This window comes from Lichenostomus cassidix, chromosome 4 (genome assembly GCF_008360975.1).
Source record: "Lichenostomus cassidix isolate B80296 chromosome 4, HeHo_3.0, whole genome shotgun sequence".
Lineage (NCBI taxonomy): Eukaryota > Metazoa > Chordata > Aves > Passeriformes > Meliphagidae > Lichenostomus > Lichenostomus cassidix.
In genome coordinates this window covers 24,975,094-24,991,407 of record NC_139484.1, presented here as the reverse complement: position 1 = coordinate 24,991,407, position 16,314 = coordinate 24,975,094, and the positions used below count along the sequence as shown (strand labels likewise).

Genomic DNA, 16,314 nt, shown 5'->3' with positions numbered 1-16,314 from the left:
TACTTATGCTGAAATGTATATTAATCAAGTACTGGTTTCCTTCAGCATAACTTAGTTCAACTCTAGTAGCGTGGATTTTTAACAAGATGCTGAAAAGCTGCTTCAGTCTTTTGTGTCTCTGCAAGGAAATGGAGTTCAGCTCTGCTGCACCAGTTTCCTTACCCTTTTCTATCTGAATAAGGTTGGAAGATAGATGTTCCTCCTTGGGTCCTCTGTCCAAGGGTAGTGTGGTGGTGTCTTTTTAATAGCAGGGCATCACTTCTGATTACATTTCTGTGACTCTTGCTGCTTTCCTTCTTCTACAAAGTCTTAATTGTGTTTTAATTTCTGTGCCTGGAATTCATTGGCTGATTAAATCTGAATAGCCTCATGTCTCAAAATAAATGCATTTGTATGATATTCCAGATATTCTTTAGGGGATGTGCTGCTTGAATGAAGTTAGAAATAACCTATAATTTTATACAATGCATTTGTTAGTGCATTTGTACTTGTGTGTATATTTGTATAGCTTTTATGTTTGGATGTATGAGCCTGGATGTTTATGTTCCTAGCTCTTTAAAGATTAACACCATGGCAAAGGTGTGAAAATCCAGTTTCGGCACTTTCTCATGCCATTGCTTTTGCTCCCTGTCTTTTCTCCCTTCCCAGGGCAGCCTTTTTCCTGATACCCTGGATACCTATTTTCTTTTCTATCCTTTTACTTACTACATGCCCCATTTCCTTTACAAGCTCAACTTGTTAACTTGCAGCATCAACTTTCATTTTCTTCTCTGCTTTTCCTGTGCTTCTTCTGGGTTTCTTTCTGCTGTTAAGTAACTTGTCTTTAAAGTCTGCAGCATGCAGTCAATAGGCTTTTTCTTTAATCTCTTTTAGGGGATTGATAGCTTACCTGTTGACTGCACTTCACACCATGGATATTTTATTTTTGTTTTAGTATCTTTTATGTATCAGCAGGTAATATTAATTTCAGTTGCTAGGAAGGGATTAACTATCAACAGTAGGAGACCTTCCATCATAGCAAGTAGAGTAGGTTGCCAAACATAACCCCTTTGTTTAGCTCATTTAGCTAGTAAATAGGAATAAAGAAGGGAAAATTGTTCTGGAGATTTTACTGAAACCATGACGTATTATGCAGTTATACCCACTAGTAATTTAAATTAAAAAAAAAATAAAATTCAGCATTCAGTTTGGATAATCAGGTACGTGAGCAATGATCCAGAGGTTCAAAGCAGCAGCCACCAATATGCATCTGGTCAGTCAGTGGTTTTGGGACTGGTCCCTAAATGCGTGCAAAGACAGCAATTAGTTGGTAGTTAGAATCAATGAATCAATTTTAGACTATATAACAGATTTGAATAAAGAGATGTTCATTAGAAAAGATCAGAGTAATTCTGACTTTTCAGTCTTGAACAGTATTTTCTCTTTGTTGGTTGTCTAAAATTTAGAGAAAGACTTCCAGCTAAAACATTTTAATCCACAAGTAACATGAACTGGGGGTGATTTATGCTGCAGTGAACCAGACTGATTTCAGCAGTCCTGGGGCCATTTTGGAAACACAACCAGATAAATTGAAATTGAGTTTGCTCAAATGAGTTATAGTATCAGATTGAATTCATGTTGGAGGGTTTTTTAATGAACAGCAAAGTAACTCATGGAGCTTTATTCCTGACCCTTTCACAACATGTAAAAAATGAGAGAGGGCAAAATTAAAAGCCCCTTTTTGTCCCACAATTTGAATTGTTGTTGCTGACAATAACCCCTTACTATTAAAAGTGTCGGTGTTGTGATGCTTTTGTGCCCAAACCTTTGTAAGGAGAGCTGATGAAGTTCCATAATTCAGTGCTTGCTGCATCCTCTGGGTAGTGTCACTTACTGGATCACTTGGGAGAAGGGAAAATTCTACTGTAACTGGCTAGTAGGGCAAGGAGTAGATAAAATCATACAGAAATATTGAAAAATTGGGAACCATTATAAAACCCATAAAACAATTACTTTTGCTAATGCAAAGTTCCTTCCATGCTAAAGGAGCTTATAGCCAATGGGTTAAAAAATCCTGCTATGAGTACTTTTGTATCCAGCATCTGCATTTATAGCTAAACACAGGATAATTGCAATATTGACAGCATATATAAACTAAGAGTAATGCAGCTGTTATATTCCCGAAATTCTCATAGAGTTTTCTGTCTACATGAAAAACCATTGTCCTGTAAAAATTCATTTTCCATCTTTTTTCTGTATTGCAGACGTGAATGAAGAGTAATTATAAATGCAGTCTAACAGAAAGCCAAACTAGTAATGCTGTTGAGAGTGAGAGTAGAAAACACTTTCATGGAAGCATGATTCCAACCATCACATTCAATTCAGGATATGTTTGTGTTATATGTGTATGTGTCTTGTATGTTGTACGTATAGCATTTGCCATGTGGACACTTAGCAGCCTTTATGTCGTAGATTAAGAAAAAGGTCACTTTTCAAATCTCATTGTTAAAATATTTATGCATATATTCTATTTATTTGCTTCCTATTGCTTTAAATCAACTCTTCATTAAAAAATATTGGTAATTTCAGACCTCCATTTAAGTTTTAGCTTTTTTAATATATATATGTTGGAGACAGCCTTTAATGATTTGGACAAAATCTATTGCAACTTTAGATATTCTTGTGAGCAAATATATTGTGAATTTTATGTATAAAGTTTGCATGCATAGGCCTCAGTTTAGATAATTTATACAATTTTATTGTACTGGCTGCCCAATACTGCATCAGTTAGCAATTCCTGGTGATTTTAAGATCAGGTATAGTATATAATAGCTTAAAACCTGCTGTGAGGGGAAGATTGAGGTAACGTCTGAGTGCTGAGGAGTCTCAATCATATTCTTTAACCCAGTGTGATGTGCAACTTCACAGAGCTCACTAACTCAGAAAGTTTTACTTAATATTTGAGCTGACAAACCTCAGTCAGTAATGTTTTATTTTTTTTTAACCTCTGTGGTACTGTTTTGTTCTAAGGAACGAATGGAAAACTGCAGCATCCACCACAAGGAATGCTTTAGGCTGCATTCAGTGTAAAGACTAGACAGCCACAATAATTCTGTATTTTTAAATTATTCTTCTGTATATTAAAAAAAAATGAAAACTTTAATGCAAATTTTAATGCCTTTTTCCTGTTTTTTTAATTAACACAAAAAGTTTTATTAGTTACTATAAAAAGCATTGCTTCAGCTGCTTTTCTTATTGATAGCTCTTCCCAGTTGAAATGCTTTTGCCCCCCATCCCCTTTAAAATCCCACCAAATCAGAGGATGATTGAAGTTGGAAGGGAGCTCTGGAGGTCATCTGGTGTAACCTCTCTGCTCAAGCAGACCTGTGTCAAGCAGCTTGCTCAGGATGATATCCAGATGGTTTTTGAATATCTTCAAGAATGGAAACTCCACAATCTCCCATGTTCCTGTGCTTGGTTAACAGCAAAAAAAAAGGTTTCCTGATGTTCAGACAGAAAGGTTTCAACTCTCTGCAGAAGTACCTTCTAGCTAAACTGAAGTGGTTTTATAATATTTAAAAGAAGGCTCCACGCTCAATTTCTTGTCAACAAAAGGAAATGTAGTTTCAGTTTAACTGAACTATTATTTTAAGTGTCATGAAACATCAGAAGCAAAGCTAGCCCTAGGAGTTTAAAGGAATCCTCTCTTTCTAGGGAGAAAGATGTAATTATTTTTCTCTGGCAGTGTGAGCTGATTGTCTGGGTCATGTTGCTTATAGTCACAGCTACTGTGCTGTTTGCTAAAATAATTCTGCTTCATGCAAGTAATTTCTGTTAAGGGGGCTAAAATAATTCATGACTTCCACTTTCCTGGTCCAGGGAACCCAAGGATAGGAAGTCTGCTCTGTAAGGGCTTGCAGCAAGAAGAAATACAGTTCCTCAGTGTGCAAAGGGTACCTCTCCAGGTCCCCGGGGAGATCTAACAGGCATATTGGTAAATAAGAGAGAGGAAATTTATCAGTGTATCTTCAACTGACTAAGCTTCATTAAGAACCTTTCAGACTTGCTGGTTTAAGCATTGGTTTCCACTTGCTTAAAACTGTGGTGCCTGAAGAGATGGCAAAAACTCTGCTGTTTGTCCAGGCATTTGTTCTTCCAGTTCTGAGACTTTGTTCATTCAGTAGGCACTAAGAGTAAGTAATGAGCACCCCCTTGAAACATGGAGGTGAGCCATAATAGAGAAATAAAAGAGAAAAAAAGCACAATACCTGCTTCTGAATCAGTTCAGCACTTGTGGATACTTTCTCACTTAAGAACTGTTAAATTAGTCTTCCTGTCATTTCTACATTGTTATGACTATCTAAAATAAGAAGTTTCTCAAATGCAGTTTCAATATGTTGTTATTGATTTCTAGAATCAGTTAGTTGCAAGAAAGTTCATCAGTTTGAAGTAAAACACTCAAATTCAATATACACTTAAGAGTTCAAAATATGACTTAAATGCAGTTACTCTATATTTTGTTAGCTCCTTCTTAGACAGTACTGTAACTATTTTCTACTATTTAAGGAGTTAATCCTTGTCATAACTTTTCATAATCTTTTGTTTTTCTGGTTTTTTTTCAGGGTCAGCCTGGTCCTCAAGTAAGTGCCATCTTATTTTCCTACATATGTAATGGCTAAATACAAGGCCCACCATGCTCAGGTTGTCTACAAAGTATTTGAAAATATTATTTGATCTTACTGTAATAAGATAGAAACTGGTAACCATTGCATAATTCTGTAAGACAGATATTTCCCAAGAGAGAAATATGCCCCCTCCATATGGTTGAGTTCCCTCAGCTGTCTGACCAGATGGTGGGGTTAACAACATAATACTGAATAAAGCAAATCTCCTAACTATGGCTTGAAACTTTGCCACCAAACTTTAAAGCAAGATAAAATAACTTAGCAAATGTGTAGCAAATGTAATACTTCAACTGCTTATTAATCACATGCTAATAATGTTACTCTAATCCAGGCAGCCCTCAGTTATTTTAAATATTGCACTGCTAGCTATTTTGATTAATTAGATACACTGCGTTGAATTAGTTCTGCTTTATTTAAGAATAGTAGAACTTTGTGTTGTGAGCTGTAATTGTAGACGTGGAAATCCAGGGACCTAACTTCAGTTCTAAGGGAGAAAAAGACCAGCAGAAAGGAAACATTACATATAGTAAAAATTAAATGTGAATCACTTGAGTGCTATAAAAACATGGAAGAGCAAGGAAATAGGAAAAAAAAAATTAAAAGCCAGTAACAATGCCATACTTAATGAAATCATTTGGGAAACTCAGCCCTTTTGTATGCTCCGTACACTTTGTGCAAAGTATGCTTTGGTCTGTGGAATTGTCTTAGCACAAGTTAGTTGCCTGAACCAGGATTTCTGTGATCACCTTTTGTATTTTAGAATCATAATTGAAATTTAAAGATTTACCGCATTGTTGACGGTAATTTTTTTAAGTTAAGATTTTCATTATGAGAAGCAGACATTTCTTTTAGATTTTTTTAGTTTCTAAACATCATTTTCTGTTGAAAGACAGATTGATTTACAAACCCCCAAACCACTTGGCCTGAACGCACAGTATCCTTGCAGTGCCAATTTCCATTTAACAGAATTGCATAACAACTCCATATGATACTGGAGATGACCACCCCCCACAGCACTGATGTTTCACAGTAGGCTCTTGGTGTGTGGACTACTCAGAGAGGTATCTTCAGCCTCTGTGCTGCTGGAGGTCAGTGAAGGGGGAGATTGTAATCCTGTGTGGCACTGTAGCTCTGAGCAAGCTCTGCTGAGGACCTGAGGCTGATCCTTGAGCCTGTGGGCTGCCCTGTGGTTGATGTTAACTTGTGCTGCCACCCGTGTTCTTTCCTTCTGGGTTTGGACCCCCACCTCCCACATTTCCATTGCTCAGAGAGTGTCTCTTGCCTAATGCTTGTAAACAGCTGCTCAGTCTTTGGAGCTCATATCTCTGCACGAAGTGCCCTGGGGTAGCTGTAGGCAAGGAACCACCATGGAGATGGCAGCATTCGGTGCCATTTCAAGGGCAGAAAGGCAGAGAAATCTTGTCATGGGTGTAAGAGAAGTGAGCTGCAATCCATAGGAAAAACCCTCTAAAAATGTCCCCCAGACTGTTTTAAGAGAGAATTGTTGCATCTTGACTTCAGTAATTCCTCACAGTGGAAATGCTCACCTCTGGGTCATCACCATTGTTATCATTACCATTTACCATTATTCTTAATAATGCCTTTTCCTCCTTTTCAGCTCAAGATGCTCTTATTGTGTCAGGAGAATATGTGGTTACTCAGTCATTTCATCTAGCTGATTGAGCCCAGGAATAATTCTTTGGAGAGTGCTGGTGGGGAAGCCACAGTGGCATGAGATAGTCAGTCGTGTTCAGGTTTAGATCAAGATGCCTAAACCCAGAAGCTCGTGTGTAGGTGTTGGCATGGGAGGTGTGTAAGCACTCTTTGCAGTCAGTGAAGGTTAAGCCAATCCTCAGTCCACCTAGAAGCCTGTTCAGCTCATGGCAAACTCCTTGGGCTCAGTTGCATTGCCTGCATCAGGCATTTGTTGCTGTGTGAGCTGATCCAGCACCTGCAGCCACAGCCGCTGGCTGTTTGATGTGCACGGGCTGGAGCCTGCATTGGACCGTTCTTGTAGCTGTCAGTCACGGGCAGCTGTCTTGGGTACCCAGAGAACCTTTCACATGACACTGTTGCACACATTCTGCCTCCTAATTCCATGTTCTGGCTGCAGGCAGCTATTGAATCAGATAACCATGCTGCTGAATTGCTTTCTAGCTGATGTTGACATCTACGTGTCTCAGGCAGCTACGTGTCAGCTGTACATTTAGAAGTGTTTCCTCTTAAACTGAAACTTAGATCCAGACCTGAGCATTTTTTAATATTGAAAAGCATTTTTTAGTATTGAAAGCTGCGTTTTTAAACATTGAAAGCTGTGGTTGAAAATCTCAAGACTTTTAGAAACTGAAGTATCCACAGAAAGCAGAATCTGTTCACATACAGATAAAATAATTCAAACCCCCTTGGTGTGTCATTACGTAATGCAGAGATTTCAGCCTATTATGATTGTCAGCAATTTGCCTGGTCTTAATGGTGCCCATGAGAAATTGAAAATTAAAAGTATTGGTCAGTTCAGTTAAAAACTTCCTGGCTTCAAAGAACAAAATTGTTATGCTGACTGGAGAAGCACTAAGAAAGTTACGGGTGTCCTAGCCATGCAAGTCCACACTAATATCAGAAAAAGATTCTAATCCTTTCTACACTCAGTGTTTTACTAATACCTATATTTTTTTGCTATGGTTTTCCAAAAGTATGCACTAAATTTACCACCCATACAACTAATTACTGGATACAAATATAAATCTGTAATAGATCAGTAATACCTTCTATAATTTTAACTTTGAATTTTTTATTACTTATTTTTTTTAAAAATCCATGACAAAAGATAATTTTGCTTCACATTTTCCCATCTTAACTAACAAGAAGCTTTATTACAACTCACAGGAGCTGTTTCCTTTTCTTTTGGGTTTTTTTTTTGGTTTTTGGTTTAGTTTGGTTTGGTTTTGTTCTTGGGTTGTTTTTTTCAGAAGAAGAAGCTTATGGTTCTGTTGTATCTCTGAATAGTAAAGACCATAATAAAAAAAAATGAAAGAATTTCTAGCCTAATCTCAAAAAAAAAAAATTAGGTCCTTCTCATGATTTTGGTTTTCTGTTAAAGAGAAAGCTATTTTAAATACCATGAAAACTGTGTTTCTTTGTAGAAGAGCAAGTAATAAAATATTTAATACTTTTGCTGAAATCAAATTTTGGCATTTGAATGACCCAAAACAAATCTGCTTTTTTTAATCTGGAATGTAAGTATGTATTTAGATTATTTTCAACCAGAAGGGTTCTTTTCCCAATAAACCTGTACAACCAAATTCTGCCCATACTTTCTCTTTTTAAAATAATAGAAGTATTCCTGCTTGTCAGAGAACAAGGCTTAGCTTCTAGGCTCATGTTAATTCCATAGGAAATGTACTATCTGGGTAAAGAGAGAAAGCTTGCTATTTCAAACTTTTTTTGTTGTTTAGAGGCAAAGCTCATGTAAATACTAGAAGCCATGCTTTTAATACTATGGTGAAGGAAGACAAAACAATCCTTAAAAATTTTGCTGAACTACAACTATTACAAACCATAAGTGTGGGACCAGGATGGTGTTTCAGTGTGGCTTTGTCTCTGCTAGCCAACTATTTTCTCCTTCGGGGCAATATCTTCTCCCTGGCCTATCTCTAGCACAACGTACTTTGTCTCTCATGTCAGCATACATGATCACTCTCTGTGTGGGACTTTGAGATACAGCAGCCCCACAGATGCTTCTCCTTTCTCTCTGGCAGCCATCCAAACCTGCATTAGAAATGGACAAAATATTAATGATTGATACTTGTTTTTATGAGACTCGTTTTCCTTTATGTGACATGTCCATGGATGTGACATTGTAACAGCCTGAAATTTTCCAGTGCTTTGTGCATGATAAAGGGTTTCCATAGTGATTGTGGTGACAAATGTATGTGTGTCTCTTTTTCACCATCGAGCATCAGGGTATGTGACTGGAGTATTTTTAATTTCTGATGACAGAGATTCTGATTCATGGTTAAACTGGCTATTACTGGCTTGTGCTGTCAACAGCTGGTGGGAACCATTCTAACTTTTAGTTTTCTGGTTTTTGTCAAAGGACAGAGAAACACAGCTGACTACAGGCCCTAGTTTTGAGTGGTTTTGGAAGGCAGCAGTCTAGGGAAGATGTTTATCACTTCCTGGAGAACATGGTAGGGAGACTCCTTGATCTTAGAAAAGAGTTGAATATCAGGCAGTAAGAAGGATCAGAAAGGGAGGATAAAAAAATGTATTTTAATTTGTGCCAAGTTTCCCTTTCAGTTTTGTAGTTTGGATAACTGTCTGCGTTCCATGGCCTGTTAAATACTCCTCTCAGTGTATGCATTCAGTAGAAGGGAAGTTGATAACATCAAGTGATCATGTATGTGTTTTTATGGCTTTTAAAGCTATGGGCAAGGTATATAATGTCCTAATGACCAGTGCTGCACAGTGGTCTCTACTTGTCAAATGGTTAGATTTGGATATGTTTCTTTTGTTCTGAACCACTGTAAATTGAGATGTAAGCTCCACGTTCCTTTTTTCTAGCAGTTTGCTTTCAGGAATGCCTCATGACTCTTTACTTGCGTGGAGAGTGGGGCAAGGAGCTAGAAATACACTTATGAAGGGCAAAATCAGCTTAAAACTGAAGAAATAGCTCATCACATTCAGATATCCAGTGCAGTAAAGTTACTCCCAGTGGTTGTACCCAAGCCATCAGCTGTTCTCACTGTAGAGAATCACCTTGTGGGGTGTTTCTTCTCCTAGAAACTGATACCCTATGCTCCTTTGTAAACTTCTGATTCGGCTGAAGGATTGTATAACTAAGTCTGAATACGCAAATGTTAAGCTGCTTTTGGGTTACAAGTTGCAGGTCAGATTCTGCTGCCAAACTTTGACAATTAGTTTGTTAGCATTAGGTAGCAGACTTGTAAAAGTGTGTTTCTTAATTTGTACAAATAATAAAGATAAATCCTTGATGCCTTTGCTACTAATAACATTCTACTATAAATTATGAGATCAGAAATTAATTAATATGAGGGCATCCCATAAATAAAAAAGCTTGTACTGAATTGCATATGTATTTAGCAGGCAAAACTTTAGTTTGCTTGCTATTCTCCTTTCTTAAATGGTAATAGCATTTGTGAACACTATTGAAATGGTGAGATCTTTTTAGGAAACAGCCCATGTTGATTTGTGAACATGAAGAAACAAATGCCATTGTCATGGCTTTTCATTTTTTGTCAGCTGCTAAAATGAACCACATCAGAGAATGTAAGAGGAGAAATCATGCTCAATACTTCATTTACAGTATTCCAAAGTGTTTATGACATGAAAGATGCCAGAAATGTGTCTTCTCAGAAGAAGATAAGGCATTTGTTTTTAAGTATGATGCTTTCTCAGCTTTGTATGTAATAACATAGAAGTTAATTTTTTTAAAAGGCACTGAAAACAACAATGAGCATTTTCAAAAGATAAAACAACAAACGAAATTCATGTACCATTTGATATGGTGCTCTGCTTCCAACATATTTTTTTACTTGTCTTTTCCCACCCTTTTGTCAAGAATTGCAAAGGAGCCTCTAATGGCAGATTGATGACTTCCCTACAGTGCCCTGCTAAGTGAACTTAGTTGGGGATAATTAGACTTTTTACAGCTCTGCTCATCAGGCTCTGTCAGACACTGAGAGGAGGGCAGACTCCTACCCCAACAGTGCTACTGTGTTTTTTACTTACTCTGGTAGGCATGCTTTTGAGCTACAATTTCAGGAACTATCTGGTGCTGAAATTGCAAGATGTTCAGATGTTCCATAGCACTTCCTGGAACTGATAATTTATTTCCAATTTTTGTGCTTGATTCAGAAAGTATCGGAGTTGGATTCTGTTAATTTTACAATTACTGATTCAGTCTAGGTTTTGATTTTCTACAAACACAAAAATAAGAATATTCATTGTACAGAATCCTGTGAAAAGGGCTCTCATGCAACATAATATCAGCTCTGGGTGTCCTTGTAAAATAAATTGTTTTCTCATGAAGGTGGCATCTGCTACTGAATCTGAAGATCTCATTCCAGAGTAGCTGTATGCAATAGATAAAAAAAGCTTGGAAGATGGGTCTTGAGAACAATTTGTTTGGCCCAAAATTTTTAGATGTTGATTGTGGCTAGCACAGGCTTTTCCCATGAGAATTTTTCTTGTGTTTTATAAATAAAGATAAAGTTTGGATGTTATTGGAACAGTGTCCCAGAACTTGGGCAGTACAGGCCTGGCCAATCAGGCCTGGGGGAAGGCTTCTGACCGACCAATCTGGGTGACTTTTGAGAACTCTATATGTGTGATGAAATCAAAACAATAAAGGTCATTCCTTCTTGCCACTGAGAACTGGTGCCTTCATTACTCTGCTAGCTGCTCAACAGCGACAGTTGATCTCCTCTTTTCATAGTTTACCTAGCGACAATTTACGATACTGTTACTGTGAAAAAACAAGCCCTAAAATAAGACAATACATAGAACTAACATATAAAACTCTAAAAGAAAATACTCACAACAACTTTCTATTTGTAAGATGTTACCAACTTTTCTTCATGGTGGCATCATTAATTTTTGAAAAAACTGAGTTTGTTTTAATTAAATAAACATGAAGGTCTGATTCACTGGTTACATATGGCAGCATAAATGTTGTGGGGAATCACACATTAGCTTTCCATCTATTAATCTAGAAGTTCCAGCTGTCACCAGGGCATAGTAGATCTTCTAACAGCAAGTGAGAAACTGTGAATCAAAAATTACTGGCAAGCCTTAATTTGGTAAAGCATTGCTTAGCTTAACAGAGTACATATGAGTACAAAAAAAAATTGCAAACCTAGTACTGTGGTTCCATTATGATATTACAAAGGGTTGTCAAAATATAATTAAGGACTCTGAAATATTTCTTCTATTCCTAAATCATTTCTTTATCAAATGACCTTTGTATTTTCTTTCTCTTATTCTACATATGGCAGAAATACACTAGTGTGTTCTGTGTTCTATTAGGGATTATGTCAAAGCAAAGTATTGCACTGTGTTCGGGAATATTATACAGTATTTTACTATCCTGCTGCACATGTTTTTAATTTGATATTAAACTCATGCTGGCTTATTGTTTTTAGTGATCTTCATGCTGTATGTCAGCTTTGAATTCCAGTTCAATTTGTTGCAGATCCCAGTAGTTTCACTAGCTTTAATAAAATAAAAAAAAATAAATTAAGAGTTGTAAAAATGTGCATTTCATCAAGCTTACTGTGACTTGAAGATAATGCTGTGATGTCTAAGACATTAGTCTTTCACAAGGTTTTCAAAATATCAGAGTTTCTCGGAAAGCCATTATCAGTTCAGAGACCTGGTGTTGTGTTTTGCTGGATGCTTGAAAGTCCTGTAAACTTGAGCAGACCTGGGAGATTTGCATCTTAGGCTACTAGATGGAACCTTCAAAACATATTTTCCATTATGAAGTGACACTCCTGTGAATTGAAATTTTACTTTAAGCAAATGTGTATGTTAGTAGAAATGCTTTAGGTTTTTGTGTTGGATTGATGCTGGGATAAAGAACTGTGCTGATATGTTATTCTTTCCTGTAAGTGCAAGTCAAGTTTAGAGGACAGAGAGAGGAAAAAACCAAAGTGCAGCAGTTATTTTCATTGGAGTATTTTGGGTACTGCCAGTAATGTTGCTAATGACCATGGCATGGAAGTGTCCATTCTGTTTTTGAGCTTCAATCCGGACTGCCAATTTCAAAAATGCTTTGTCTGTCCCTGCAATACCGTAGGATTTCCTAATATAGTTTTTTGCTGAGATCCATCAGTAATGTTCAAGAGCTGTGAGCTGCTGAGAAATATGTAAGAGAATCACGTATTTTCAGAAATACAATCCAGCTATATTGCCCACTATGTCTGCTAGTGATCATTTGCCAAAAAGAATGAATATCCATTTAAGTATAAATATACATATGTGTTTAATTTCCCCTGAAGATGTTCTGAATTTTGTAGACCATACTATTAGTCTTGAGGAGAAAACAGTTTTGTTTTTAATAAACTTTATGTTGTCTTAAATCGCTTCCTGTATTAAGATGTTTCCAGCCTTATAGGTTATGAAAATATATTCAGTCATCTCACTTTTGCATATGTCTACATAGTAAAGTATGTGTATGTTTGTAGTTGATAGAAAGATTCATTTGCATTTATCTGGTGTTTCATCTCAAACTTCACAAATCTGAGCAGTTCTCAAAATAGCTCTATGAAATATGTCATTTTAGCTTTCCCCTTTGTAGATGAGGGAATTGCTGAAGAGAAATGAAAGGTTTAGTTCTTCTCCTGACATTTGCTTGTCCTATTGTGACTTAAATATTACTTTATATGCTATTTTTTGTGCTTTTCTTTCTATATACTGTTTGATTTTAGATAAATTAATCTGTGAGTAAGGGTTGAGACATCCTCATCAAGATTAGAGTGATGACTTCAAGTCTTTGCCTCTTCTAGCAATGACTTGTACCTGGGATAGTTCAGAAACATTTGCAGTAACCTGATACTTGCAGGTCACCCCAGGTGGACTTGTGCAGTGTAGCTTTTATCATGATTGTTGGACAAGTTGTAAAAAGGCTTTTTTGGGTACCAATGAAGCCCATGCACAGGAATGATTTCAGGGACTCCAGAAGTTGCAAGGAGGGATAAAAAAGAAAGAAGAATAAGATCCTTGGAGGAATGTATTGTATTTTGCTGAAATACATTTTTCCCAAGCATTAGCATACACTGAAGTTTAAAAAGTTGCCTAGTTTCTGAAATAATTTCATTCCTTTTAATCTGTGGATTCTCAGAAGCCTTTCTATCCCTTGTGCTATTTGTTTACATGGCCTTGCCTTTATACTACTATTTTACTGTCATTTTCTTTTAACCATTCATAATTTAGGTAATCTAACACATCTTTCACAGCAGCACTCTACAGTAGCATTTGCAGACAACTCTAAAGGAATATCTAAATCTTTCATTGACATTCTACTACCTTTAATGAAAAAATGTCTCCTGTACCGAGTAGCAAAATTTGGAAAAGAAAAAACAGTGTATGGACATTCTGCCTTGTCTTTGAAATACTGAGTGAAACTCAGAACATTGTTACTGAAACTGGTGTGGAGTCACCACAGTAAATGGAAGAATGGAACTGGCCTTCCCTATTTCAAAGTCTGTGTTAAAATCCGTTTGCTGAAAATAAATTTAGTGTTGAAATACAGCAAATACATGTTAGTTGCAAAACCTTGTTCGGATGTGAGCTATGCCGCTTTGCTTGTTTACACAAGTTCAGCCATTATCACTTTACAAATTTGCCTTGCTATGATAGCAGGTACAGGACAATTTTCTTCAAAAAGTCTTGCTTTGAAACTAGCCCATATTTCAGATAGATGGATGGAGAGAGTGGGGGTTATTTTTATTTTTTGGTTTTTTGGGGGTTTTTTTTGTCATTTCAATCATCTGTTTCTGTGTAGTTATGATTTTTTTGTAGAGCTGGGCCCTGTGCAGCATCTGTTAATGAAGTACATAAATCTCCTAGACTCAGCTGCTGGCCAAAGGAGGATATGTCTGGTAGATATTTGAATGCAATTTCATTGCAGAGTAGTAATGCAGACAGCAAAGTTGAAATAGCCAAAATGCTGGAGAGCTGGAAGATGTATTGCTACGACCACAGGTACTTCTCTTGTAGGTAGTGAGTGGCAGTGGTGAATCTGCACTGCTCTGAAACTTCCCCCTTCCCTTGTTTTCATCCTTTGTTCTTTTCAAAATATTTGAAGTTCAGCCTGTCATCCTCATCAAAAAGGTTCTTTTAAATCAAGCAAAAAAAAGATTAAATGAGCAAAGAGCACTGTCATCTCAGCTGAATTATCTACCAGGCTAGCAAGCAAACAGGGAAGTGCCAGAGGTGTTTGAATTACAGAAGCCACTGTTCATGTTTTAGGCTAAAAATTAGCTGAAACATTGGAATATGAGCTAATGTTTTTGCAAATAAAAGGAAGTTGTTAGCTCCCAGTGAGGAGCTTTTCTCTTACAAAGCTTTCAGACAGAACTGGTCTATGGATAAAAATCTACCAAAGGAAGTATAAAAAGTACTTAATGGTGATTTTTTTTAATCTCAGAAATCTGGAAGAAGGATTTCATGAGCTTGATTGGCAAAATATGATTTTTTTTCTTTTCAATTTTGTTGTGTTAGGAAAGAAAGCCAGAATGTAATTTCATAATCCCAATGCAGTTTTATGAGCCCTGAAATTCTCTGGACTATATTGAACTTTCTTTTATTAATCCTTTTTCTTTTTTTTTTTTTTCCTTTCTTTTTTTCCCCTCAAATTTTCATTTCTTTTTGGGACACATTTATTGTTTCCATAAAGTAGAATGTTTTGATTGGGTTCAAGGCATCAGTGCCCAAAGTATCTCCTTAGACCAGGGTGCCAGAAGTATATGAGTATTTTTGAGCAAAATAGCTCTATATTTGTACATTCTACTTAGTGGCTGCTTACGGGTGCAGTTCTCACTGGGTAGTGCAGAAAACTCCTCTGGAGTGCTACTATGCCACTGTTATTATAATAAATAGAGATAATGAGAAGGTTAAGCAGTGATAGTTATTTTTTCTCCTTTGTTCCATACCACTTTCAATGTTCAATGCAAAATAAAAGGCATGAAATCTGTAGCAATAAAACCAGTTCAGAACGATAAAATTTTTTCCAGCTTCAGTAGTTTGACACAAAAATAATGTAGTTCTTCTAAAGAAAAGGTGGAGCAATCAATGTTGAAAAATCTTTGCACTCTAGTTCTTTTTATTGTAAAATTTGAGAGTAGCCTTTAATTATTCTTGGCCTTCCTGTTTACCAAGCATTATATTTTATAGATTTTTAATTCATTGAATTCATGTGGCATCATTGCTGTTGAATGTAGTGAATACTTACTAAAAAAATTACAAGACTCTAAATCAGCTACACTTTCTTTTATTCTTGAATCTTACAAACTACTGTATCTTGTCAAAAATCCCATGACTTGTGAGAAGTATTTTCTTTTGTTGACACCAGACTAATTTTTATCTATTCCATAGCTACTATGCTATATATTAAATTTTCTATCCCTTGTGAAATAACAATTCTACTATTGAGTGGCTGCTGACATAAAAACTCAGTATAGTTTTTAAATTCCACCACCAGCATGCGCTCTCTCTCTCTCTCTCTCACACACACACATGTAGGTATGGATGTTCCTACTGGAGAGGGGATAAAAAAAATTCTGCTGCATAGTCATCTAGTGTAGGATCAAGTGGGGAAAAAGGAAGAGGAAGAAGAAGTAGGGAGACTCTGTGAAAGTGAAGGAGTACAGAACAGCCTATCTGAGATACCAGAGGTTGTTGTCTTATAACATGAGAGATACAGCAGTATTAGATTTTATCATCTGTATTTTTATCTCCTGTTTTAAGTGTTTACAAGAGTGGAATTTCCTTTGTGGTGTTTTTTTGGGAATTTTTTATGATATTGCATCAGTAACCTTTTGCTTATCTAACAGGTAGGAGAATGGGAAGGTGCATGGTAGACAAGACAGTGAGGGCTGAAATTCAGGAAATACATGTATTGCAGTGCATT

At 36.5% G+C, this 16,314-nt stretch overlaps 1 protein-coding gene across 1 annotated transcript in view; it reads left to right on the top strand.

The window, feature by feature from the left end:
• Positions 1 to 16,314, top strand: part of COL25A1 (collagen type XXV alpha 1 chain) — a 298,336-nt gene that overhangs the window by 174,446 nt on the left and 107,576 nt on the right. Inside the window, exon 5 of the mRNA XM_085058375.1 lies at positions 4,602 to 4,619. Within this exon, the coding sequence (XP_084914501.1) occupies positions 4,602 to 4,619 (18 nt within the window). The remainder of the gene's footprint in view (positions 1 to 4,601; positions 4,620 to 16,314) is intronic.